At 43.1% G+C, this 26,953-nt stretch overlaps 1 protein-coding gene across 1 annotated transcript in view; it reads right to left on the bottom strand.

The window, feature by feature from the left end:
- Positions 1–1,361: 1,361 nt before the first annotated feature.
- The window catches only part of CDHR1 (cadherin related family member 1), a 32,348-nt gene continuing 6,756 nt past the window's right edge, over positions 1,362–26,953 (bottom strand). Inside the window, exons 5-17 of the mRNA XM_010714160.4 lie at positions 26,518–26,607; positions 26,002–26,088; positions 25,024–25,140; positions 23,733–23,876; positions 22,450–22,528; positions 19,685–19,785; positions 18,266–18,469; positions 14,957–15,109; positions 12,650–12,814; positions 10,635–10,702; positions 8,066–8,294; positions 6,935–7,189; positions 1,362–2,081 (exon numbers count right to left, since the gene is read on the bottom strand). Coding sequence (XP_010712462.1) covers positions 1,530–2,081; positions 6,935–7,189; positions 8,066–8,294; positions 10,635–10,702; positions 12,650–12,814; positions 14,957–15,109; positions 18,266–18,469; positions 19,685–19,785; positions 22,450–22,528; positions 23,733–23,876; positions 25,024–25,140; positions 26,002–26,088; positions 26,518–26,607 — 2,244 coding nt within the window. The 3' untranslated portion in view covers positions 1,362–1,529. The remainder of the gene's footprint in view (positions 2,082–6,934; positions 7,190–8,065; positions 8,295–10,634; positions 10,703–12,649; positions 12,815–14,956; positions 15,110–18,265; positions 18,470–19,684; positions 19,786–22,449; positions 22,529–23,732; positions 23,877–25,023; positions 25,141–26,001; positions 26,089–26,517; positions 26,608–26,953) is intronic.

Genomic DNA, 26,953 nt, shown 5'->3' with positions numbered 1-26,953 from the left:
CCCAAGCCCAGGGACTGCTTCAGAGAAGTGTGTTCATGAGCGAATGTATATTATTTTGTGTTCCCCCACAAAACCAGGTAGACTTTTGTTCCTTGATGCTCTGCAGTTTTCAGTCCCTGATCTACATGGGGCCTGAGCAGCTGTGCTTCCCCAGCACAGTCTGGGAGCCAGACCCACTGCATTGCACTCCCAGTGCTGCTAGAGCCTGATGCAGAGGAACATCCTGGAGCCCAGCCCTGAACTCTCCCCGTAAGCTTGGGACCCCTGGCTGAGCAGCATTGGGCACCATGGCTCCTCTCTGCTGCTCCTGGATCAGTCTACTGGTGGCAAGAACATGATACGGTGAACTGGAGTGAATAGAAGTTAAAAAACATGAGATTGTTTCTGGTAAGTGGGTAATTTCTTGTTCAACATGCTAGCTCCTCAGGTGATGAAGTCCTGGTGCAAATGAAAGGAGTAGATCAGCTAATGGGGTGAGGGAAGAGGAGCCCCAGAGGGGCCGGGCTGCTGGTCCAGCTGAAAGGACTCAAAGCAGTTGTTTGAGAAGCCTCACAGCCCCCTTAGATTAACACAGCGTACTGTCACTTAGGGTTTGCTCCCCATCTCAATGTTCATGGTGTCCATCCATGACAGCCAACCTAAAGCAGCTGGCGCTGCTGCCTTAAGGGGCAGGAGTGTGGGCACAGGGTGCTTCTCCCTGGTCAGACAGGTACACGCTGCCTTCTCCCCAGGTCCAGCTTAAAACACCTCCTCAGAGACAAGCGTGACATAGAAACTAGGGTAGACCCAATAAAAATCTGCTCTGCCTCCAGTGCCTTTTTTATCCAACTGTCCTCCCACCCTAGCTGACAATCTCGGGGCAGAGGGATCATGCCAATGTGCTCTGGCAAAATCCAGCATAATCTGCAGGAAAACGAAGAACTTTTCCAAGCCTGCACACAGGATGAAGGGTGCTGTCGCCATAATTCCACCAGCTGCTGCACTGCACATCATGCCCTACACACAACTTGCTCTCAGCGTTCTGTGAGCTGCTGCAGAAGGAGACCTGCACACTGCCCCTGGTGCCGCAGGCAGAACAACTCCTTCTGAACTGATTATGGGTTTTGAAGTGATGGGTTTTTGGATGCCTCAGCTCCACCTGTCAGACCTGATCAGAAGTGGCATCTGCAGAGTGCTGGATAAGGGCCTCTGGAACAGGGGTAGCCCAAAGACCTGCTCACTTTGGGAGGCTCTGGTTGGCGCAGGAGCGTATGGAGCACCCCGGTTAGACAGCTGCAGGGTGGAACAAACGCTGGGATATGGGATGAAGGAACTGCAGTCCTAACTGGGCACACACCACAACATTTGATACAGGTGGGGCGACTCCACAGCACATAATGCTTCTGGAAGATGAGGGACGGCTATCACAGCAAGAAGCTGCTCTCAGTTCATGGGTATTGACAGACACGGGGAAGACCACGGCATATAACATACCCATGTGCAGCCACAACCCACAGTCTCTGGGGCTGCCAAGAGCACCTAGACGTGGTCTAGATGTGTGGCTCACCCATAGCTGCATTTCTCTTCTCAAACTTCATTTTGAGCTCTGATACCAGGGCGTTGTGGGCGCTGTTATGACCTCTCTTCTTCAGCTGCTTGTTGATGAACTTGGGAGTGAGGGAGCCGGACACAGTTGGCACCCGCCACACTGCGGTGTTCCCGCTGGCGGCCAGGGCGGGGGGCGGCGGGGGCAAGGGAGCGGCTGGGGGCACTGGGGCTGCCTGGACGTTGTTGTTGCTGTTCTCGTTCTGCAGGCTCTTGGCATCGTCCTCAACGACAAACTTCTCCGCGGCATTACTGGGCCTCTTGAACTTCAGCCACTCCATCCTCACCGTGCGGGACTGCTGGGTCTGTCTCTTTTTTATGATCCGTCTTACCGGCATGATTTTGTTGGACCGCTTATTGCGCCAGAACATGGCAGTAGAGATCATGATAGTTATCAGCACCATTATGCCCATGACACCAGCTAGCACTCCTAAGGCTTTCATGGGGTTATCTTTAGTTTGCATCAAAAAGGCGGCCATAGGCCCTTTGTGAAGAGTCTGTAAAAGAGTACAAAGAAAACACATGACTTACTCTGTGGGACAGACAGTGACCTAGAAATTTCATTTGTCCAAAATATGTATCGAGCAGGGATCACTATTGGAAGTTGTCTCTAATGAAAAGGGAGAGTCAAAGAGCCAATCCAGCTTTGGGCAATTTAAAGCCTGGGCAAATGCTGCAGTACTGTGAGATGGATGGCCACCAAACGCGAGTATGTGCAGGAGTAGTACTGCCAGATTGGGGTGGGTTCCTGTGTATCACTTAGCATTTGCTTAACTTGCAAGAACTGAGCAAGACAATAATTGGCTCTGGGAACTGCAGCAGTACTGTTGCACTGTATTGCAGAATTAATTTCCTAGGAATAATAGTGCTAAACCAGATATAGGTTTATTATTAGAAAATGGTCTTTCAAGAGCAGCCACAGGTGATACAGTGATGCACTTTACAGGACTATTACTGAATATGGCATTGAAAAGATTGTGAGAAAACTTTGTTTTATGAAATTACAGTATATAAATGAGTAATTAGCAGATATGTGCTGCATTCTGTTTTCAAGTACTCTTTTACAGACGTAACAAAACTCTTCGAGGTAGGGGACGTGAGTAGTACTAAAGAGCTTTGTTTTTAAAAGAAATAAGCAAAAACATAAGCTACATATGGCATATTAAGGACAAATGAATGACCAGTTCACTTTGTAGCTTAGCACAATGTGCGTCTTGGCGGTCCCCGTATAATTTTGCGGATTTTGCCCTGTGGGTGAAGCTTGGATCTTTTCACACTTTTCCAGTACATGATGGTGGAGATCACCATTGTTACAGAAATGGTGGAAAGGACGCCACTCATGCAAATTCCAAATATCGTCCATGGACGCTTCTTGAGGCCTAAAATATAGGATTTTACCCTGGACTTGATCTGGAAACATCAAAAATAAGAGAAACGGTCAACCCAAACACAGTTATACTTGAAAGAGATGAGCACCTATTATAAATACAACTAGGGAAGTAGGGTAAAATGTGTATGGAACATAGAAAATAAAGAAAGCTACGTGTCTTCACTTCACTTCTGTATTTTCATAAACTACCTCTGAGACCACTGTTCCCATATCCTAAATACTTCTAATTGCTAAAGAGAAATGGACAAGGACATGCTATTGAAAGTCATTGACCGTTTTACTTAAAGGTAGGGAGAAATCTTCATTGTTTTGCTGTGCAAAGAGTGTTTCCATTATTTAATCAGCAACGGAGCTTAGCTAGAAAACAAAAGCAGAGCAGCCCATGACTGTCAGGGCTTCATCATTCTGTATTACATGGCTACTGTGTACACAAATTCCATCAGATGGCTATAATAAGAACCGGCCCAGCAAAGAGTTGGGAACAAGTGGACAGCTACAGAACCATGATAGAAGTCTAGAATTAGCTGTATATCAGTTTTGAGAAACCAGAATTCTGCTCCTGGGACAAGATTACAATTCAAAACCTGAATTAACCAAACAGGATGTCCACGCCTCTTTTTGTTACTGAACTTCTGACTTATTTCCTTTGGTTTTCACTTTTCTGCCACAGCAGTTTGCCGTGGGCTGACATCACAGTGTGCACACACCTGGCAGCATCTCAAAAGCCTGTCATAGTGCGTGGGTTGCTGAGAGCAGAATGAGTGGGCAGCACATCCAGAAGCAGGACCCAACAGGAGGAGCATGTGGTTAAGCTTTCAGCCATGAGAGCCGCTACAGCTCATTGGCTATATTTAGAAGCTTAAGTAAGCGGGCAAAGCTGTTAAGACCCCAAGCCAGGTTGTGTCAACTTGAGCAGGTGGGTATGTAAAATCAACCAGCTAGTTCTGAGGAGTTCACTCCCACCTTTTTAGCATCCCTTGAGTTCTTCCTCAGATTAAATCTAGCCTTGTTTCAGGGATGTTCACAGAGTACGGGAGAGGAGGAAATACGCACATTAATTCAAAGACAGTATTTGTTGAAACTTTCAATCAGGGGCATCTAAAACTAAGACTCACCAGCTATGTTTAGAAGTCTAAACCAGTGGCCAAAGCTATTAAGAACCAAAGGTATCGCAGATTAAACTATCTAAATGTGGACTTAAGCTTCAGTCCCCAGAAAGCTGTAAATAAACACCCCCGTATCCTTGTAGGGCTGCAAAAAGGAGGCAACGGGATCCCCCATCAGGCCAATCTTCAGGATCAGCAGCTACCAGTGAAAATCTTGGGCAGCAGGAATATATTTTGCTGTGATGTAAGGGTGAAAAAAGCATAGCTTTTTCAGCATATGCTTCTTACTCTGCTGAAAAAGGATAGGAGGCTAACAGATGCTATTCCACACCAATTTCCCTAAAATGAAGCTCAGTTAAATTAAAAGACTTCTGGAGTTTTTCATCGCTGTACTGTTCCAAGAGCAAAAGGTCCTTTGATGTGCAATACTGCTGAACTTAACCACAAGGCATCTATCTTGAAGGGCGCAGCCTTGTGTTAATTGCAGTGGTAAATGTTAATCAGAAAATATGCCTGTTTAATTGCTTGGTGTGATTAACACTGCAAGAAATCCCTTAGAGAATACATTCAAAAATATATTTCTTATCCAAAATTAGTAATACATAAGTGACCTCCAGACAGCTAACTAAAAGAACCTTTTTTCAGCTGGAGCACAGAGGAGGGAAATGGACATTCATAACAGTCAGAGAGAGAGAGAACACACAGTGTCCCTAAACCAAGAGCCCGCTCCCTTCACCACGTGCTAGCAGTAATCATGAAGTGTCTGGGGCGCAGGGAGCGAGCAGCAGCCTTCTACACTGCCGTGATACATCACTCAAGTGGAAGATGAAATTTGTGAGTGCTTTGTCAAATCACTACAAGCAATGAAAGAAGTAGTGGAGAAATGTACAGAAGTTTCAGAGGACAGATGTTACATCAGATTAGTACTCCAGATCCTGCTGAAGAGACCTACTCAACTGAAGAAGGAGGATGCTGTTGCTATTTCAGCTTATGCGTTAGGACTTGGCAGGGAGAAGAGCCTGGGAAGAAGGAATAGCTGTGTTTGAGAGGTGTCTGTGTCTTCAGAGCCCTCTCTGCTTCTCCTTTACACTTTACTGGGACAGAGACTCCCTCACTTTGTGCCAGATTTGTATCCCTGGGTTGAAAGGAAGCAGAGACGGGTTGTTGTAAGAGATACCTTCATTACATCAGGTGCTTATGTTGCTTCACACATTAGAAAGAAATTCAAGGAACTGTTAATCCCAAAGCACTAGATACTCCTTTTTTTCCTTCCAGATATCCTTCATCCACAAGTGTAGATGCTGAAAACTTCAGCTCAGGTATGTATCATCTCCCCCCAGCAGAGGAAGCGTAGGGCTGTCTCACTCCCCTCAGCACCCCTCAGCCCTGTACCTCAGCCCCTACGGAGCCCCAGTGCTGCAGCCTTGGTGGGTTGATGCCAAGAGCAGGGATGGGGAGCTCCTCCTGCACATTTGGTATTCAGTTTACCTTGTTAATGAGCAGAAGTGCTCTCTGCTGAAACTTAACTTCCAGCAAGCTCTGAAACATAATCAAGGAGTGTAATATAAATCCACCTGATAAGGAATATCAGTGGAAAAAAAAGGAGGCAGAGAAAACAGAAAAAAATAATTTGGTTGCATCTTTACCCAAGAAAAAAGAGAAGGTGGTGTGTGTAGGAAGAGATTTGTATGTTTACCCAGTCTGTGCTTGGTCCAGTGGCTAATGATGTGGATCTCATCCATATCATTTCCTCTTTGCTGGTGCCTACTTAAAGACACGGCAAGTAACAATGAATAATAATCACATAAGCATGCACTGCTCACCATAAATCGCTCCTTGTTCTTTGGTAGATGATAAAGTTGGACTAATGAGAAAGTCAACCTATGTGTTCTATCTTGTAGAGTCATCTCCTTTGTCTGCTAATAATACTGAAATTACAAAACTCATATTCAAATTTCTACATACTTAACAAAAATCTGTGAAGTCTCCTTGCTATTCCTGCACCACTAATTTTGATTTGCAAGAGTGTTCTGACATATCTCACTCAGTCCCCAGCCACTTTTCAGTCACTTTTTGTAGGAGAAAAGTTTTTGTTTTTTTTTTTTTTGAGCATGAACAAAAGATCAGAGATTTGGCGGTCAGCATTTATTTTTTCTCTCAGGAATCTATAGTCCTTAATTTTCACCTGTCCCTAACCATCAAATGCAAGAAACTCATAATTGGAGGACTGGAAGGCATGTCATATAACAAGAACTGGCAACACTGGACTGTTACACTTGAAGAAGGGGAGGTTAAGAGGTGAACCTAATGCTTTCTACAACTTTCTGAGGAGAGGAAGTGGAGAGGTGTTATTTCCTCCCAGCTATCTAGTGGCGGGATGCATGTGAATGGCTCAAAGCTGCATCAGGGAAGGCTCAGATTGGACGTTAGGAAAAACTTCTTTGCCAAGATGGTAGTCAGACACTGAAACAGGCTTCCTGTGTGTTTAGGAGGCATTTTGATAGTGCTTTAATGCTTGGGTCAGTCTCAAAATACTATGACAGACGGTTGGACTCAGTGATCTTTGTGGACCATTTCAATTGAAACTATTCTATTCTAGCTCACGTTATGCTCCTACCTTTGTACCTTCGCAGCTTTTCTGACCAAAATACCTTCTACATTTGTGTCTGTGGAATGTTCTGTGCTACAGAGCTACCAAAGAAAGGAGAAGCGGTTGCAGGCAACATTTTTTCCTGATGATTTCAATTCCTGAACCGTTTTTAAAGTTGTCTTGGAAATGAAACAAGCAATAGGTACACTTTGGTGCCTCTCAAGAATCATCCCACCTGAGAATTTTTCTAAAATGTTTTCTTACCTCCTCCGTGATATCAATCTTCAGAACTGCTGTGGTACTGAAGGACGGGGAGCCTCGGTCTTTGGCCTGCACCACCAATGACCATATGCAGTCTTTGTTCTTTGTAATGTTGTGGATGATGTCCAGGGAACGGATATAGGACTTCAGCTTGATTTCCCCCGTGCTTTGGTCTATATCAAACACATTGGCTGGATCTGCTTGCATGATGGAATAATCCACAATGTTGTTTGGTTCTTCTGCGTCTTGATCTATAGCCTGGTAATGAAAGTGTAGAGAACAAAGATGACAGTGCTCGTGTCTTTGCCCAATGAAAACTTTAGAAGTTTCTGAGCATTAATTTCTGGTAATATCCATGCAGTAAAATTACTGGTCTGTTTAAGTTTGGCCTTGGAAACAAATTATCCTTTCCTGACATCAGCTGTGCTATGTTTACTTGTGAAAAACATCAGCGCTAGCAATGTAGCATTCTGTAAATGATATCTATTTGAGATTAGAGGAAAGAAGAGGGAAAACTGTACAGTGCAAATGGTCCATTGCTAGGGACTATCTCATGCAGTGTTGTGGACAAAAGTTGAAGTGAATAGAGAACAATGGGATTAGCTCCATGCACTTTATAGGTGCCTTAAGTTTTTGCTGTAGTATTTATTCTACTCATGCTAGGTGTTGCATATTCAGGCTTTACTATATATGTTCAAATAGGTGTAACATAGGTTCTGCTCCTTCACCTGTGAATTGCTACTGCAATTATTTTTAACCCCTGTTCTGCACTGGATCACTATGTACAGTTCTGCAAAACGAAGGGAAAGAGCACAGTGGCATCACAGGAATGTTAAGTAAGTTGGGTTTCTTATGATCACTGTATAATTCAAGATTCTCCAGCAGCTAACAGTTCAAATGCTGTAATAGAACCATATCTTCTATCTATAGAATTTTATTTCTACTTTCCAGCAGTCTGTAAATACTATTTTTCCATGCTGTAATGCATTTGTTACATACAAATGGATGTGAAGAGTAAAGCCTCAGGAAAAGGCAACTTTCAGGCATTCGTCATGATAATCCCTGAGCAATAAACTGCATAGCTGGGGCTTTTCCAAAGCACTGTGCTTTGTGACACGCTATGTTCTTTCTCACCTCTATCTTCACTGGTGACCCAATGATCATCGTCTTTTCCTGGATGTTTTCATTGAATTCCGGAGAGTGGTCATTGACATCTAGCACAGTGATAAACACTTCAGCCAAGCTGTATTTCCCATCTGTGTCCTCTGCTTTCACGTAGAAATTATACTTTGAGTTCACTTCAGCATCTAATACAGCCCAAGGTTGGGTGTAAATTATACCTGTTGATGGGTGGATTAGGAACCTGGAAAATAAGCATTGAGAGACTTATGGGTGGTTTTTTGTTTGTTTGTTTGTTTTGTTTTTTCTTTTTTCCTTTTTGGTTGCTTAGTGTGTATTTGCAGTCTAGAGTAAAAGTGGGTTCTAAACACTGAAATGATGTGCCCCAAAGATTAATATAGTTCACCAACCTCATGCCAGAGTAATGTTCCTGAGTCATTCATTCTGCTTGTCTTTAGGTCTGGAAGTCACAAAACAACCAGTGTTTGGTGTTTTTCTATTCACTGCTCATGTCATCTCAGCTGCGTTTTCTGTTATAGGCTTTGTCCTGAATAAATGCTCACCACGTTGGCCTTCTTCCAGAATAATTTCTTTGCATTAAAACATTAAGGAATTGCCTATTCCTTCAGTTTATAAGAAGAGCAGTGTATTAGATCATGTTCTAAATAAATTAAGATTGATTGATGTATCCTTGATAGCTAATGGAAGTTTGCTGCATATCATTTTTAAGCTCTTTTCTTCTTAGAATGGGTAAGAAAAATAACTGTTCTCAAATCCCCAAAACTGCAGGCCAAATTATTTCTTCCAAAAATAATCACTTTTCCACAGACTGGCACTGGGATGGAGTGGGTGCTCAGATTTATTTGTAGCAAGTTCAATTCTATACAATTGTAATTACTGAGACACTGTCAAAAGTGACAAGCAAAAGCTTGGATTTATAGAGAAGTTACTAACACACTGTCATTTGTAAATGGACTACCAATGTAGGCTCCAAACAGCAGGGTTTTTAACAAATAGAAGGTTTTATATACCCTTTAATTATTGTAAAGAATGACAAAATGTTTTCTGTACTACAAATGTGAGTGCGATTGAGAGTGATTATTAAACAAGTACTTAATAACCGAGATTCATCAACTGTTTGCACTTATCTGTTAAATACAAATACTAGACCAGAGGTGGAAAGAGCTGTGCATACTCTTGGTAGGGCCTGTGCTGAGTGCCCTCTTAATGCCCAGCCCAATGAAACCTCGTAGAGAAGACTCTCACCATCCCCATCTTAATGGAAGAACAAAAACACAGAGAAGTGAAGATATTGCAGCAATGTACCCCACTCCTAGAGTCAGTTTGGAGGGAGGAGCACTGATGTAATGATTATGTCTTCAACGGCTATCAACATTCCTCTTACTCAAGTAAAAATCACTTTTCTGCCAACATAACTGCATTTGTGCTGCTGTAAAAGAAAAAAAAAAAGTTCCTAATTGAAAATCTCAAATCTGTGCATTCAGTGAATCTGGAGGTCCAAAACTCAAAATCAGTCCAGCCTTGGAGAGCCATGCCAGCCTGGCACAAGCAAAACAAAAACAAAAGAAAAATAAAAACAAACCCCAAACATATTTAAGAACACAAAAAAGTCTTGATATCCTAACTTGCTTATTTGGTAGTGTAAGAACAGTAAGTCTGAACATCCCCACAACTCCAACCAGAAAAAAGTAGTACTTACGCCTTTTTCTAAATCCTTTGTCAGAAACCTTAACAAGCTTTGTTGCACCAGCTGTTACATTTTAAACCACAGAAGTCTGTCTCTATGACAAGACCTTTGCCTGCTTGCCGTTATGCAGCTAGCTTAAGGACTTACTGAGTAGATCAAAATAATCCATCCTGGAAATGTTTCCATATGCGTACCTTTCTGTCTACAGAAGAGGTTCACCCTTAGCATCTTGGATTTTGGACTTTGACAATGTCTTTAAATGGCTTTCACCCTAACAAGAGGAATTCAGCTCTAACTCCTGGGGATAAAGCCTGGAGAAAAATGGATTGTGGGGATGAGTGCCTCAATAGTCTGTTCTTTTCCAGGTTCTGTGTTCAGGAGATGCAGCTTCCAGCAATGATATCTGTGACAGACTGCTGATGCTAGGCAAGGCTAGGAACTCCAGCAACAGACCAAAGCAACTGCTGGAATGGGAACAGTGTAGGCAAAACCAATGTATTGGGATGCTCTTATCCCATACTTCCCAAAGGCAGGGAAAGGGAACTTGAGATCGTTACACCATCAAATATGCGTCAGATGTCATTCTTCCCTTATGTAGGGCTATAAGGTTTAATTATATAAGATGCCTTGAACACTCAATACGGTTGGACTTCAAAGTTCAGGTTTACATCTTTGAAAGTGTTTACTTCTTTGATTTATTTTGACAGGAGTTGAAACAACTATTTGTACAGCTACACGGAAAGGGAAGCTAGAGAGCAAGGAATTTTTTTCCCCCTAGAATGGACTTTTCACAACTAGACCAACATCTCTCATTTCTCTTCCACATGTGTTTTAATAGTCTGCTCGTACGTCACTTAATTTTCTTTTTTTACTTACAGATCTGCTCCCGTTCCGTAGATAGAGTACTTGACTTCTCCCCAAAGCCCAGAGTCTGGATCTGTAGCCTTAAAAGAAGAAGAGAGACAGCCATATTCTTAAACTGCAAAAAGAGATGCATTCATTTTTCCTTTAAAAACAAGTCACTTAACAATGAAAAGACTTTTCCCTCCTTACGCCAGAACATTTTTAGGGGGAAGTCGCATTAACAGTTGTGCACCTCGAAAACTGTCATTTACAAATGATGATGATGATGATGATTTTTTAACGCAGGGAAAAGTTCTCCTTTGGCACAAAGAAATGCCAAAGAAATATTCCCAGGAAGGCAGCGAAGAGGCCGGCAGTCTCCTGGCCGGGCTGGTGCCTGAGGCAAGCCGCTAGATGGCTCTATTTATTGACATTTAACGCATCCTTCCTTTACGAGCAACGAAGTCGATCTCAATGGCACAAACTGCCCGCTATCAAGCTTTCCCAATTATAACTTAAGTATTAGTGCACATTCTCTGGTCAAAATAATTTACTTTATCCAGAGGATTTTTTTTTAAATCTGCTTATTTAATTGATTCAGTTTAAAGTAATGCATTTAAAAAAATTCAAGTTATTTCAAGTTATACTTAATAATCGCTTTTAATAATGCAGATACTACATCAGATGATGTTTTTGTTCTGGACTCTTGCTGGCTTCCTGTCTCAAGATTAGGGAAGCTACTGATTTAGCGACAGCAATTTCCCTAAGTCACTGTTCTTTGATAGCTTTGATAAACCATTGTACCCAGCCATCAGAACTCCTGGTGGTGGGTGGCTCATTCCTCTTCCTGTTGTAAATATTTGTTGCTTCTTTTGAAAACTGGAATAATGCGTTTGATTCCCACCTAACTAAAAGCCTTGCTGGTAAGTGTTTTAAGCTTGTCAGCTTCTCTCACCTCACAATTTTGATAAGCCTATTCTCAGATCTCCTACCCTTTTGTAAAACATTCTGCATGTGCAGGATTCTCTTCATCCAACGAATCTCGCTTTGTGAAATATATTTATGAATGCAGATCAAGCACTGAGTTGATGCCACTTGAAAATAAACTTCACATGGAATCTTCAGCTATGTTGCCCTTTTCACCTTGGCTCAGAATAGTTAGTTTTGCTTCTTTTGCAAACTTTTTATAATTTGTTGTTGTTATGTACCTTGTGGCATTGCCTACTTTTCCTGCTGCAAATACAGTGGTGTATGGAGTCAAGGTGACCTTGTTTTGTCTGCCAATCCCCGTGCAGCCAGGAGCTCTGGGATGCGAGATGTGTCTCTCAGCAGCTGCATTGAAGAGGTGCAGCTTGCATTCTAATGGCTGGAAGCTTGACTCCGGCACAGCACCCATATAATGCTCTGATTTTCTTTTTATGAAAATGTGAGATACAAGAAAATTTATAGGCATATTATTCCCTCTGTGAAGAGATGCTTACAGGAATCTTTCTTTCCCAGCTCTAAGCATTTCAGTGTCATAGCCTTCCCTTAATAACTGTCTAATTAGGCATGGAGCAGCCAGACTCTTCCCAGGAAGAGGAGACTAATACCCACTAAACAGCCATCTTGTTTTCTTTTTACTTGTACTTAAGCAAGCAAATCCAGCAAATGTAATTCTGCTTAGCCATAACCAAATATTTCCATTGGACACGGATTTGACTGGTGCCTTCCTAGTACTCACTGATCATGTGATTTGTCTTAAAAGCAGATGGCCTTTAATTCAAACAGAAATCAATCAATAAATAAAATCTGTTGTTCTGAAAAACAGTTTAACAATATTGATACATATATATGAAAAATATTTATCAATATTTTAAAAAAATATTATTATCTTGTTGATTCTGGAAAGGAACTGGAGCTGAATCCAGAAGCTAAGTGGCAAGCTGGCCTTTTAGGATCCCTTCCAACTCAAACAATTCCATGATTTTATGATTTTTAAGGCCTTCGGACTGTCTGCACAAATAGCTAGAAAAGAGAAAAATTATTTACAAGTGAGTAAAACTTACAGTTACAGCAACTACATTTGAGCCCCCTGGAGAGTTCTCAGGGATCCTGGCAATGTAGTAATCAGAGGAGAACTTTGGGACATTGTCATTGGTATCTAGGAGACGTATCGCTACGTCAGCCGTCGAGCTGAATTTCTCTGGTGTGTTCACCTCTATTGCAAGAAGCTACAGAAAAAGAAACAGAAAATGACTACAAAGCATATATTATTACTTCTTAAAGGAACATCCTAGTGGAAGCTTTGAGCTTCAGATTGCACAGAAGTGTTGCTGTCACGGAGCTCTTGCCCACTTTGTGCAGCTCCTGAGCTGAGGGCTGTGGGATCTCCTCTTCCCCATGCGTTGGAGGAAGGCTGCATCGCCCACAGGTGACAGGGCTTGGAGAGAGAGTTTGAAGTAGGTGGGGAGAAGGCCATCTCAGCATCATCTTTTGGAACTGTTCCTACTGTGTAAACAGGTGTAATGGCTGGGAATAAAAGCTACGGGATTCCTGAAGGCATGCGACCTGAAGGATTGCTAGAATTACCTCAGGGCCCATATGTTCTCAAAGGAGAGCTTGTTGCCGTGTCTCTGCAAACTTGTGTGCTTGGGAGATTCAGAGGGTGTTTTAGCAAAATAAATTTTTGAAAGTAGAGTCAGACATCACCGAACCCGCATGTGAGAAATCAGCTCCTAGATCAGCACACAGATAAAATCTTACTGCTTATGATGCACGTGGTGCTGTAACAAAATTATAGCATCTGCAGTGAAATCATCTTTGGTGATAGAACCTGCCCATCCCAAAGTGCCTTCTGATAGCTTAGTGCTTTGACTTTCTATTTACGTTCATTTTCATTCCTTCTCCTTTCAGCAGCCACTGAAAGGTCCGGCCCTGTCAGCGCACCTGCAAATTCTTCCCACAGGGTGGGGTTTTTGTTGGATTTCTGATCTGCAATGTATTATGCAGTGCTATATCCTTCACTACAAGCAGAGAGAGAAAAAAAAAAAAAAGCTAAAACTGTTACTTCACAGGACTGCATAGCAGCAATTAATACAAGTGCCAGAAAAGTAGACAGATATAACCTTAAAAGTGGCAGGAGATTCTTTAAAATCGACTTTGATTTTGGCAACCGAAGTGAATTGCAGCTGCATCTGGTCCCAGTCTGCGGGAGATGCGAGTGCCTGCAGACGGCGGATGGTGGGTTTGGGCTCTCCTCGAGGAGGGACGTGATCTGAGCTGAAAATGAAGGGGGTCCTCATGGCCGATGGAATTTAAAAGCCATCCCTGAACAGGAGGTGTATTTTCTCTGGCAGCTTTTGCCTCGGGTGGCGCTTTGGTGCGCCTTCCTGTCAAGTCTGCTTTAATATCTCTCTGGCATTTTGCTGTTCAGTTACAAACCAGAGAAACGGAGTTGTTGTTTGTAGGAAAAAAGATTAAAAAAAAAAAAAAAAAAAAAAAAGAGAGAAGATACTAGCTTCTCAAAGCTGCTGTGGGATACATGTTAAATAGAAATAAGAGCGTGTTTCACCCTAAAGTCTACACAGAATGACTAGACTAGATTAGCAACTAGAACTGGATAGAAAGCAATTTTGACTTCTCGAGGAAATGGAGAAGGCCACGAAGTCTTTATAAAGTATTTGCTCAAATGCATCGTTACCATATCATCCCACTGCACCTTCTTCATTTGGAATTTAGACAAAGGCTCTGCATTTTTGGCAAAATCATTTGATATTTCTTCAGCAAAGATAATAAAACAAAAGTTTCCAGCATTCGGATGAATGCTGGCTCTTGCGTGGCTGGCTTGGAACATCAGTGAGATGGCCCCAGATCGGTCTGCAAAGGGCCACGCAGGGGAGATACACTTTGACAAAGGCAGTGAGCAGTTTTGGGAAATTATCTTCTGGTCAGATGAGGTCTTTGGCCCACCAGTATTCAAAGTATGATAATGAACTGAATTACTTCTGACTAAGCAGGTGAATTTCTGGCTCCGGGGAAATTAGAATTTCATCCTGTGAACCTAGCACTGTAAAAGTAGAAATAACACCCTTGGAGTTAAGTCTGGAATGACTTGGACAACATGCAATTTCCACTGATACTTAATACTCAACAGCTTGTACTGTCTGGAGTAAATTATCCCATAAACGGATCCATTAAGCCTTTCAGAAGTTGATGAAACAGGAGGAAATGAGTTTCCTTTCTATCGAATATAAAGTCAGTGACATATAATCAGATAGCTCCGGGTGGACAGAGGAGATAAATCCCATCGGATTTGTCAGCCATCATACGCATATCAGACACGTGAGCAGAGAGGGTCCAGAAAGCACAAGTACCTTAAAGGTTAAGACCTTGTATTTTTCATAGTCAATAGCAGCAGAATTTTCCACTATTATTGTAACCTGAGCCTCATTCAGGACCGTCTGGGGAACGACTCGGAAAATGCCGCCGGGTCCGACGAGACGGAGGTTGAATTTAGCGTTGGCTCCCTGTGAAGAAAAGCAGATACTGCATTGCTTTTGGTGAATGATGCATTTCTTACAGCTTAAGCTGGCTCTGTTTCTTCAAGATGTATGAAATTAGAATCGGTCTTACTGCTGAGAGCCTTCTGTTCTCCATACCTAGGGAAAGAAGCTTAGCTATATAATCGCTCCAGCCCTGGTCACGAGACAGACGTAACTTTTCTGTAAATAGATAGACAAGCTTGGTTATTCTTCCAGTCATAATGGGAAAACCCTGCAGCAGGGCTGGCTAGGAAAAGCAATCTTTTGGCAAGAAGTTTTCAGCTCGCTGCCTCGTGCTGCAAGATAATGCAGGCGAGAGGGACGTCACCGCTCGCATACGAGCGAGGAAGTTCTGCCTTCTCCTGGTCCCTGCTGAGGGGAGATGACTGACCTGCCCAAGCCGGGACGATGGATCTGTCAAAAAATCCAACCTGTGGCTTAAGAGCTCACATCCCAGAATGACACAGAGGCCTGAAAATGTGCAATTTCCAAACAGAAGTGGGACCTGACATTTTGCACTGACTGGGTTAAACTGGCCCTGAGTTGTGGCCTCCGAGCCTTTTGGAAGTCGGCACACCTGGGAGCAGAATGAAATGTGACACACATCTGACAGCTCCAGGTGAAAGGAAAGCCCAAATCCCAGCATATAGATAAACTTTCTAGACAATAGAGGACAAAAGAAGTGGTGATACCTAGGTTAGCAGCTCTGGTGTGTGAGATGGCAACGGCGTGCCAGAGTGCCAGACAAACTGTTTAAAATCAGCTGGAGCATGGAGAAGAAAAAATGAAGTGGGATTCCTACATCTCTGCCTTACAAGGAAGCCCACTGAACTACGTTTATAACGTCACTGCTTTCTCCGGCAGTAAAATGATTACACTGGGGCAACAAGCCGCTATCCCTGCCCAGCTGGTGCTGCGTTCTGCCCCCACAATCAATCTTGTGGTGAAGAATTTCTAATAACAACTTTTGAACAGGATAATTTTGCTTTTCCATTCCTGAGGGTCGTTACAAGCAGTTCCCGCTGCAGCCCTGCCCCGTGTCAAGACAAAAAGTACTCCGTGGTAGATCCCAAGGAAACAGGAGTAATCCTGGATCTAAGTACAGTGGTCTGAGTCGGCCAGTTACAAAAATCCCCACAGCTATACAGGAGACAATGGGCTTCCTTCTGCCAGGCGGTACAGCACGCAAAGCAAAGCCAGAGCTGCTGGACTGCAGGGAACGGTGCCGGTGGGGAAATGTGACTGTCTGACTGCGAGAAGTCCTCTGCGCTTGAACTTGATGCTGCAAGGGAGAGCGCTGCCTCCCTTCAAAGGCTCAGTAATTTTTGACAGTGTTATCCACTGAGCCCAGATCTGCACAGAGTAAGCCTTGCTACGCATAGCAAAGCAGACAGCCGGGGGACAGAGGAGCAATGCAAGGGACAATGACACCAGGCCTTTAGTAGCATCTGCTGGCTGAAGAGAGGGGGATGAGAAATTTCTATGTGATGTTCTTGCAAGATGGCATTTCCATCAAACTGTAGGCCTGAGACGGGCTGTGATTGTGGCTTCCTTCTCACCTGGACCACCCGAGACATCAATGGTTGTTAGAGACATAAGTCTTTATAGGGGGGAAAACATTGCTTTCTGTGTCTTTAAACAGTATCAGTCAGTAATGGAAACACTAAATCAGGGACTGAACCAGTGATGGAGCACCTGATAGGAAGGCAGGGCCAGCACAGGTGTATGCAATGCAGCTGAGTGGCTGGAAGGGCTGGAACCAGGATCCACCCCTTCCCAGACCTCATTTAAGGGTTGGCAGTGGAAATGCTAGCCTTTCCCACTGGGGATCCCTGCCTACCTGAGGCCTTCCAAAGGTAAGCAGCTCTTTTTCTTCATTTAAATGTCTGTTGCTGCTGTGTTTGGGCTAGTTTGCATTTGCTGTAACCAGAGACTTTGCTACCCTGCTATTATCATGGCGCTTTCTATCCTATGATAGCATTACAAAATCCTATCCCTACAGAGTGATGTTGTATGTTGTACTAGGAAGCTTCTTGAGAAATTTGAACTATTAGCTGTATTTTCTGTTTAGTTTATAGCCTAATATGTAGCCCTGAGTATTTTATCAGTCTAGGTAATACGTATATATTTGGTCTCCAAATAAAAGAGATGAGTTTTGTTTCTTTTCTTCTGTAGTAACATCCTCAGTGACAACAGTAGGATAGATAAAGCACTGTTTTGAAAACAGTCCTTTAACTGCTTGCTGCAGTGCAGTTGGAGGGAGGTGGAAGAAGCCGGTGGGTTTGGTAGAATACAATACAGTCAAAACAGCACAATACTGAGAGCAGTTGAATAAAAGCGCTCTTTCCAATGGCAATACAGTTATCAGATGCATTAATCTCTCTCTTGTTGCTGCCTACTCTAAGACTAACTTGGATGGATGCCCTTCCTGCAGTATTTAGCTTAGGGATCCCATAGCAACCGTCGCAATAGTATCTGTGAGTGTCAGGGGTCAGTTAGATATTGGGCTGAGATGGATGGAGTTGTCTTTTCTTTTCATTTGATTAGTTAGTTTGGCGCTAGCATAATTTCTAAGATGACCTAAAAGTATCACTCCAATGGGAACGATATATCAAAGCACAAATTACAGACTCTGGTTGTAACATAAGCTCTAGAAGGATAATTGGTTGCCATAAATACAATGTAAGGGCATGGAAGGTATTGTTTCCAGAGGGGTTATAAAAGGTACAGACAGAAACTTAAAGTACTTAAGGTTACTAAAGCGATTGGGGCTTTAGTAGTTATCTAAAGGGAATATGTTATGCTGACAGCAACTGAACATAACCAACAGGCAAAAGAAATACATGAAGACTTTTCAGTTTCAGTGGCCTCGAGGGGTGAGCTGCAAATTTGGGACTGCTGCTCTTTTCTCTGACATAATGGTCAGACTAAATGACGTATGACAAACTAAATATGCCTTAGAGTCCAAATTCTCTGTGGTAATGGTTCCGGCAAGTATTTTGCCTGCCCTAAACTTTCTGGGAATGCACGTGAAACAATTCAGTGCTAAAAAAAAAAAACCGAAGGCTTGACATTTTTTGCTCTGATGTCCCTTTCTATCTTTGTGAAAATTGAGCAGGAAAACTCACAGTTTCCACATACCTGATCTGAATCATTGACAGTAATCTTCAGTCCTCTCAAGATTTCACCCTCTGGGGGATGTTCGTACATGGTCAGTTCAAATCTGTTCTGGGGACCGCTTTCTCCATGAAATGTTGGCGGATGGTTGTTGAGGTCGACCACCCTTATAGTCACCGTGGCAAAGGCATATGCTGAGATATCCCCTTCTGGGCTGACTTCTGATGCCTGGACAAAGTTAAGAGAGAGAAAAGAGATGAAGGAATATTCCCTTCTTAGCTGCAGCTGGCTCGTTCCTTAGTTCCATGTTTGGGTCTTGTTTTGCATGCACAAATCACCCTAACAGCAGTTTTGTACAAGCATTCATAGCCTTATGTTGCTGTAGAAACCTCAGTCCACCTTGCAGTGGAGTTCAAGATGATTAGAAAGTGTGGTAATAATTCAGTCCCAACCAGATCTGATGGGGAAAAAAAAATCATCTTTTGTGAGCTTTGTATTTCACCCTAGGTAAAAAACAGTCCTCCAAAGACAGATAACTTGATACAGACAAGATAATTGCTTGCCCAAGGTATTTATGAAATGGAAAAGGAAGATGAACTTGACGTTTGCTGGGTACCACAGGTATGTAACTGGCTCAGTACTGGAAGGGCAGCAGCTTTGGAACTCTGAGAGGTAAGATGTATTTGCAGTATTCAGGCTGTGTGAAATTTGAAAGAGCAAAAGGACAGTTGTGTTCTCTGATTTGCAATTCTGCTTTGCCATCTGGATAGGCTTCATTTAAGCTGGGTGTAGGTTGTACAGATGAGCAAATCTAGCTGCTGTTTTTATTAACTGAAAGACAAAATTGGTTTAAATGAAACTAATGCAGACTAATTTACCACCTTCAATCTAAGGTGTTTATTCTGACAGGACAGAAACTGTTGGAACAAAACACATCCCTAACGGGCATGTTTATGTTGAAAGGGCTTAAAAACAAAGGTGCTGGTCTGCTGAACCCCTCTGAAGAATTACTCTTCAGCTGTTTAGAGCATGCCAGATTTAAGGCAATGCTTAATTAAATTCCTTACCACACTCGCTGTCTTGCCTTTGAACTATTAGGCTGTTCACTCATTTGGCGTTACAGCTCTGCTGTGTAAAAATGTGATGGGTTTCCCTAAGAAATTGTTGTCTTTGAGGATGGAAAGAAAGATCCTCATCTTGATGTAGATGCAGTTAGAACTGATAGCAGTAGCCAAGGTGCAGCATTACTTTGACTAGATATTAGGGGGATTTGTAAGTTATTTCTAAACTCCCATATGTATCACTGTATGGATTGCAATGCCTCTGGTCACACCAAGACAAGGAACCACATGAACAACTAGCGGGAGATTTCCCCACGAGGGGTCTGCCAGGAAGGGGCGGTAGCAGGGTAAACGGAGTGCAGCCAGGGCCCTCAGTACGTACCTGAACTCTTAATTCATATACTTCTTTCTTGAGCTGATTTGGACTTTTTATAACGGAAATGGCTCCGGTGGTGTTGCTGATTTCAAAAGAACCTTCACTTCCTGCAATAAACCAAGATAGTCTAGTTACATGCCGTTTTCTGTTTCTTGAACCAGCATGGTATGCTTAATGAAGTGTGCATTTAGTATATTTGTCTGGATGTGTATCCACTGCTATCGGAGGCTATTTTTGAAAAGTGAAGCATTTTTATGCCTGATTGTAGTATGATAAGAGCACAGATGAGGGCCAACAAGAGTTTACTCTTCTAGGAGCAGCTAGGCAGAGCTCTGACCCCACAGGCAGCTGCCCTTGCTTTTCACTCTTCCATGCTGGCAAGGTTCCCTCCGAGCCTCAGCAACCAGGCATGCACATTTCATTTTCCTTTCTGTTATGCTGCCTTGTTTACATGCTGGTTTAGTTTAAAAAAATAAATAAATAAACACTACTCATTTTAATTAGCAAATGCACACATAATTAATTTTCTGAGCAACAAGAACATCACTCTCGCTAATATCAGCTAACGTGAGGAGTTGGACAATTTATGCTAAAGAAGCACAGTCATGCTTTCTGTGAACAGCGTCTTGGGAGAAGCATCTTCTGGCTTTAAACATCCAATTTGTTAAACGACACTCATCTTGCAAGGCTGGCCTTCATGAAAATGGACTTAGGAAAATCTAGAGTAAAGCCTAGGCTTTCTTTCACAGAGGTTGAGACAGCTCCGCAGGCAGGATGGGGCTGCAAGCTGATTTTGATCCATGCAGCGTGACTTCCATCTTTCTGAACAGAAGACCAGTTACAGGGCTTTGATCCCTTTACACCCGGTGAATTTGCCCTGCTCAGGGAGGGGACGGCCAGCATCTGGGGACCCATTCTGCCCTATGAGAGCCTGCATGCAGTCTCACCCGTAGGATTGGCCACAGGTTCTGCTTTGTTGCAGAGCCTACCACGGAAAGCAGATGAGGGGAAAACCCTGAAAAAAGGAACTTGAGGCTTTTAGAAAGAAGGATGACCATCTGAAAGCCCTGTCACTTTCATTTCTCTCTAACTCAATTCCAATGCTTATTTGTAAACCATCTGATAGAATCCCATTTTGCTAATACCTGTAGTAATTGCAACTTCTTTAAAGTATATTAGACACAACATTGAACAGGTTGACACATCTAGGAGGTCAATTATTAAGATACATTGGCCTGGAAAGCACGTCCTGACTGAGAAGGAGCTGAAATCAATAGTAGTTTCAATCCAAAATACCACACTTTGTCTATGTCCCTATGTTTCAGGAAGAGAAACTGATAACTCAGGGTATGTGGCACTGCACATGTTCCTCTATTTTGCATTTTTAGAGGGTTAGAGTACTTTCTAAAGTTGTCCTACGTGCTCTAGATAAAAAAAAGTCTTAAAATAAATATTTCCCATTTGCTGATTTTTTTTTCTTTTTTTTTTTTTCCCCTTCTCCCCACCTTCTCTTCTCCAGGTTGAAGAGTCCCAATTTTCTCAGCCTTCCCTTGTATGGGATGTGTTCCAGGTCCCTCATCTTTGTGGCCCTTTGATGGAATATCTCTAAGAGAATTCTGTCTTTATCTGGGGACACAAGAGCTGGACATGGTACTTCAGATGTGGCAGAGTAGAGGGAGAGGATCATCTCCCTTCACCCAATGGCCAAGCTCTTTTTAGTCTGTCCCATGTTTCTTTGACAGCTTCCCTGGTTCATCTGCCTTGGCGTATTTTCCTTCAACTGTTTTTTTTTTTTTTCCCCTTGTTTAGCTTCTTTCTGTAACACTCCTTTGTTTTCATTCCTCATTTTCCACCTTTCTTTTTACCTTTTCCTCATTTTTCATCTGTTTTCCTCTTCTGCAGCCCCTATTCTACCTATTCTCTTTCATCAGGGAGAAGGAACTTATTCAGCATGATCCCATCCCACATCAAGATAAAATCTGAACTTCAACCCTCTCCGTCCGCTCTAGACATCTAGACAAATGATTTAACACATGGAAGAATTTCCCGAATAGCTCTGCAACTGAACTTGACATTTCTTGCATGAAACTGTGAGGTCCTGGGAATCTGGGTGCCCAGTTATCATGGAAGTCCTGTTTTGAAGGAAGAAACAACCAAATGAAACTAAAGGTTTAGCTTGGAGCTAAGCGGTTGACTTCACCTGCTAATGAGTCATCAATTCCGGTAAGGTTTGCATTTATACCATTGAAAGACAGGCCACAGACGCCCTCAGTAGACCTAACGAAAAGTATTACTGCTTTGATAATATCTACTTTGTTACAGGACGGTTGACAGATTCTCTTCACTAGTAAATATCATTTCTTCCAAGAAACCAGAGATTTGGCAGTTTATGAACCCCAGTGACAATATTAATAAGAACAATGCCACATCTGGGTCTCCCAGTGCATTTTCTCATTTCCTTGATTGAATTATAGAGATGTTCAGTGGCACCGAATGCGTCTCCCTTTGTTTTCTGAAGCAACAAGCAGGCTACTGGTGCCTAACAAATCGACTACACTAACAAATCCAAGCACAGTGCTGCGAAGCAGATACTGAAACTCAGTGAGTCTTAACTTGCTTTCCGGTAGGCATGGCCCTGGAGTTGCTAGAGATATTTGATGCTATTCCATGTGAGATTATCACAGCATTATTAACCTCTAGGCTCATCTCTCTCTAATGTCACATCTAGATTTGACTTCGCTTCAGATTTCATATAAGCCAAGTCTACTCACCGTTCACGATGCAGTAATGAATGCTGTTTGGCTTTCCTCTGTCCCCATCGAGTGCAACAACAGTGAGGACCTCGGAGCCCTGGGGAGAAATAGGGCATTATGGTTTGTGTGTTGAAATCAAAAAGCAATGAGATTACAGTCGTGTATTTATAAACTGAATTTCAGAGAGTCTTTCTGCAGTAAGGTGTCGAGAGAATGGTGGTATTTTTGCTCATGATGGGGAACCCCCTAAGGTCCATTGATTTCCAGCAAGGAGAATGTTTCTGCGAAGAGACCGTACCTGTTTGCCCAGTGCCCAGCCTCTTATCCTTTTCTTCAGATTCGGAGTAACAAATCTGAGACCCGATTGCTTCGGTTTGCTACCAAGATGCTCTGTGGCAGTTACTGGTTCCACGGTAAATACTAATTTCTGTATGTGCCTGATAGTTATTTCAAGATATATGTGTAACTCTTAGAGTAAGTCTATGTATGATACATTCTGAACATCTGTAAAGCATGCAAGTGTTACTCTGCCCTGCAGAAATGTAACAGCCTATGAACTGAGCTGCTGTGTACTGTCACACATTCATGTTGCAGTTTTGGACAAAGTGAACATGTGAACTTTGCCCATTGAGGAGGAAAATGAGGCGAATGGGGTGCTAACACACTGACAATAGTCTAAGGTTGGGTAGTTTCATAATTAGGTACGGTTTCTTATCCTATGTATGAAGAAAATTTTAATTAAAACATGTATCAGGGTGAAAGTTGATCCCTATTCAGTACTGTGCCTCTGCTTAGATGGAAAACTGATTAGTTTGCAGCTTCAGGAATGATATGAGTCTGGAAGCATCATCAGCATCAAGACTGCTGCTGTATGGCTCAAAGTGCCATAATACACTGGCTCAACTCTACCCTCTCTTTTGAGCAAATCTGACAGTAGGATGTTCTGAGATGGTGGCAAAGCTGGGAAATCACTCTACTCATTAGACTGTCAGTGATACATATAAGGAGGTGTGTCTTCAGCAGTAGGCATAGCAACAAACAATTTTAGGACAACTCTTATGTGGTTCTCCTTAGTATGCCCCTGCTTGCTTTCTTAGTGTTCTGGTGCATTTGGGCCTGGGAGGATTTCCTGGGCCTTTACTCCTGCCTAGCTGAGCAGAAAGTACCCTGTGCTACTCGGATGTCAGGATTGCCTCGGCCCAGATGAGGTATCAAGAGGATCGTGCTCTGGGCTGCCGCGCTTGTTTACCTTGGCTGAGATGTGAAAGACTGCACTTCTACAGGCCAAAACCAGTACTTACTGCAAGCGTATCCTCGTAGACATATCCATAGTAGGGAGTCCCAATGAACATGGGAGGAGTGTCCTGAACATCCTCCACGTTGACGGTAACAGTTGTGGTGGCAGAGAACACTTTGTTGTCTCCCCTCAGCTTCCCACCGCCATCCTAGAAGAGAAGTTGCTGTCAGATCCCTCTACTGAAGTATGCAGGCGATCTCGGGGAAAGTTAAACAGGTGAATGTGACCAAAGTTCCCCAGGGGGTCTTACGTGGCACAAGTGAAAGCATGATAGAGCACAAACCCAGGAGCTCTGTGACAGTCACAGCATATAAAACGTATAAAACAATCTCTGGGGATCTTACCACCATTGGCGCTGTGCTCGTGGTACAGCAGTGCCAACTAGAGAAATGCCTCACGGTTTCAGAAGCTTTTAACACCCTCACTCTTGGAGCACTGGCCAGAGGTCAGTGGCCAAGCTCGTGCGAATTGTTCTGCATGCCTGCTATGCTATTCTGGATTTTGAAGAGATTTGCTCCTTACTGCCCAAAAGCAGCATTTAACCCAAGTTCCGTTATTTCTCCTCAAATGAATCCTGCCTAAATAAATAAATAACAGGGTCCATACATTTTTCACAAAACAAGAAATGTAAAGTCACTGTAAGTAGCAGCAAAATTATTCTTCTTCCACCCATGTGACTGCCAGTCTGACAGCTTTCTGCAGGATCCTGGGAGACTTTACTTCAGAGTCTGTGAATTTTTAATGCCTGTTACAAATCCTCAGCCATGCTGCAGGCACCACACTGCTGAGAGAGACAGCGGCGAGGAAAGATTTGCAGCATCACTTGTGGGATTTGTGTGAGATCCTGCCACAACGCAGCGGAGATGTGGAAAAAAGAAACATCCACAGACTCTTCCAGAGCTCTGCCCTGTTGTGACATGGTTGCATACCAAGCAGCATCAGGGAGTCCAAAAGGACTGATGAGTCCCAAAGCTGGGGCTGCGTACGCCAGTGCTTGCTTCTGAGTGAATCTCAATGTGTGTGGGTGACTTGCTGCAGAGGAGCTCGCTGCCCTGGCACTGGAGACTGAGCTCAATGTGGGGAATCTGCCTCTGGCTGCCTCCGGATGTTGCTCGGCAGCGGGCATCGGCCAGCTTTCTGCCTCCCTCTCCACGGAACCCTCCATTCCTCCAGAACGCGGCAGAGGGAGCGACTGCTGTCTCAACAAACTTTTAAGTCAAGCTTCTGTTTGACCTAAGCTACCCTACTCAAATGCAATCCTTCACCTCCTCCAGTTGCAAAAGAAAGCTTTGTACCTTGGCTACCGCCACGACAAAATGCGTTCTTGACTTCTCGTAGTCCAGGGTGACCCCCGATTTGATGCGCAGGACGCCGCTGTGACGGTCTATTGTAAACTTATTAGCGTGGATGTTCTAGAGGAAAAGGAAAGGAGAAAGGGCAGAAGATTACAGGTATGGAAACAAGATTGCCATAGGAATTAATTTTTTATTTCATCTGCTACAGGAAAAGACTAGAATAATGATACAGTTTGGGTGAATAATGTATCTGATGAATTTCACCTCTGTGTGTTTATGAACAAATCATGAACCAGCCACGAGCCTTTCGTTATTCAGAATAAACCAGTTTCTTCAATGTGGTTTTCAAAATCTTTTCCGTAGTGAATAGACACCTACAAGACATCTGATTTTCAGAAGGGCCTAAAAATGTCTTCCTCCCCTTATGGTGAGAGTCCCTAAACGCACACCTTTGGATTTCCATATGCTATGGTCACTGTCACTCAGTTTTTGTCCTTTTGGTGACATCACTGTCTGCCCATTCCAACACCAAGAAGGCTGGTTGCAAGCGGGCATTGGCTTCGTCGGAAAGAAGACGTAGTACTCCATACTGCGATACAGCTTTCAGTTTTGCACCAGCCTGCTGCATCCAAGTACAGACAGGGTTTCCATGCATTTTCCCTTCTGAAGGAAGCTCTATCATGCTTTTGATATCCCACCTTCACACAGGGTTACAAGTTAGACTTGCTCTCCTGTTGGCCCAAAGAAGGGGCCAACAGGAGCCGTGCTGTGATGTGCAAGAGTGACAGCGGCATCCCTGCTCCGACGCCTGCCTGCCAGGCTGCACTTTGCTGCTCGACGGCAGACAATATGCGTTTGCCAAAGCTTGTTTTCTTGTGATTTCAATGCTACAGAATTGGCCCTATAGACACTGGTAGCAGCTCAATCCTCTGAATCTTAAATGAGAGATGAGTCTTAAAAGCACAGATAATACTTTACCTGCAAGAAGTAGGTGATACTTCCTCCAGAACCAGTGTCTCTGTCAACTGCCTCGATCTTAAAGATACTGCTGCCAGAGGGAGAGTTCTGTGACCAGAAAGAGGTACTACAGTGAGACAGAAGCGGCAAACCAGCAGAACTACAAGAAGTGAGAATTGAGCATGTAAGGAGACAGAGAGCGCTGGTAGAAAGAACGTAAATGAATGAGGGAACCAAACAAGCAAGAGATTAAAAATGGAGGAAACTGGAGCAGAACAAGGAAGTAAAGCTTTCTGGAATAAACAGGACGGGAAATCTGCTAAAATAGAGGGTACCCTATTTCCACTGAAACCAATTCTAAAATCACACTGTGGAACTTACCCACTAAGTAGCATGCCTTAAGTCCGAACTGACTTTGGCCAAACCCCATAACAAAAGAATGTGAGTTAGTCCTCCACATCTTGAGACTTCACTGAAAACACACCAGCCCCTCTTTACGTTCTACTGAAATACAGTATGCAAAGAAACTTTACCAACCTCTGGGACTTGGACTATGTAAGGTGTATTGATGAACTCCGGGCTCTCATCATTAGCATCTGTTACAAGAATCCTCACTTTCTCTGAAACCTGGAGTGGAATGTGAAGAACACATTATAACTCAAGCTGACTTACGTGAACCCATTCATTTGCCTATTAATGTGCGGCCAAAGGTAATCAAAAGATGTATTGTAATACATTGTCTTTGCTCTAACAAAACCGAGCATATAAAAGTGGAAAGAAAAAAAAAATAAAAAACAAACAAACAAAAAAAACCCTAGAAAATCACGAAAACCAGAATAACTAGCCGTGTGGAGAACACCCAGGTATCTCTAAAGTGAAAAAGGAGTCTCGGAGCACTTCACAGGTTATACATTGGGGTTAACTTACGCAAGTCATTTTTCTTCTTTATGGCATTCAAGCTACCATGATACTC

Source organism: Meleagris gallopavo, chromosome 8 (genome assembly GCF_905368555.1).
Source record: "Meleagris gallopavo chromosome 8, MGAL_WU_HG_1.1, whole genome shotgun sequence".
Classification (NCBI taxonomy): domain Eukaryota; kingdom Metazoa; phylum Chordata; class Aves; order Galliformes; family Phasianidae; genus Meleagris; species Meleagris gallopavo.
This window is presented reverse-complemented; position numbering and strand designations above follow the sequence as displayed.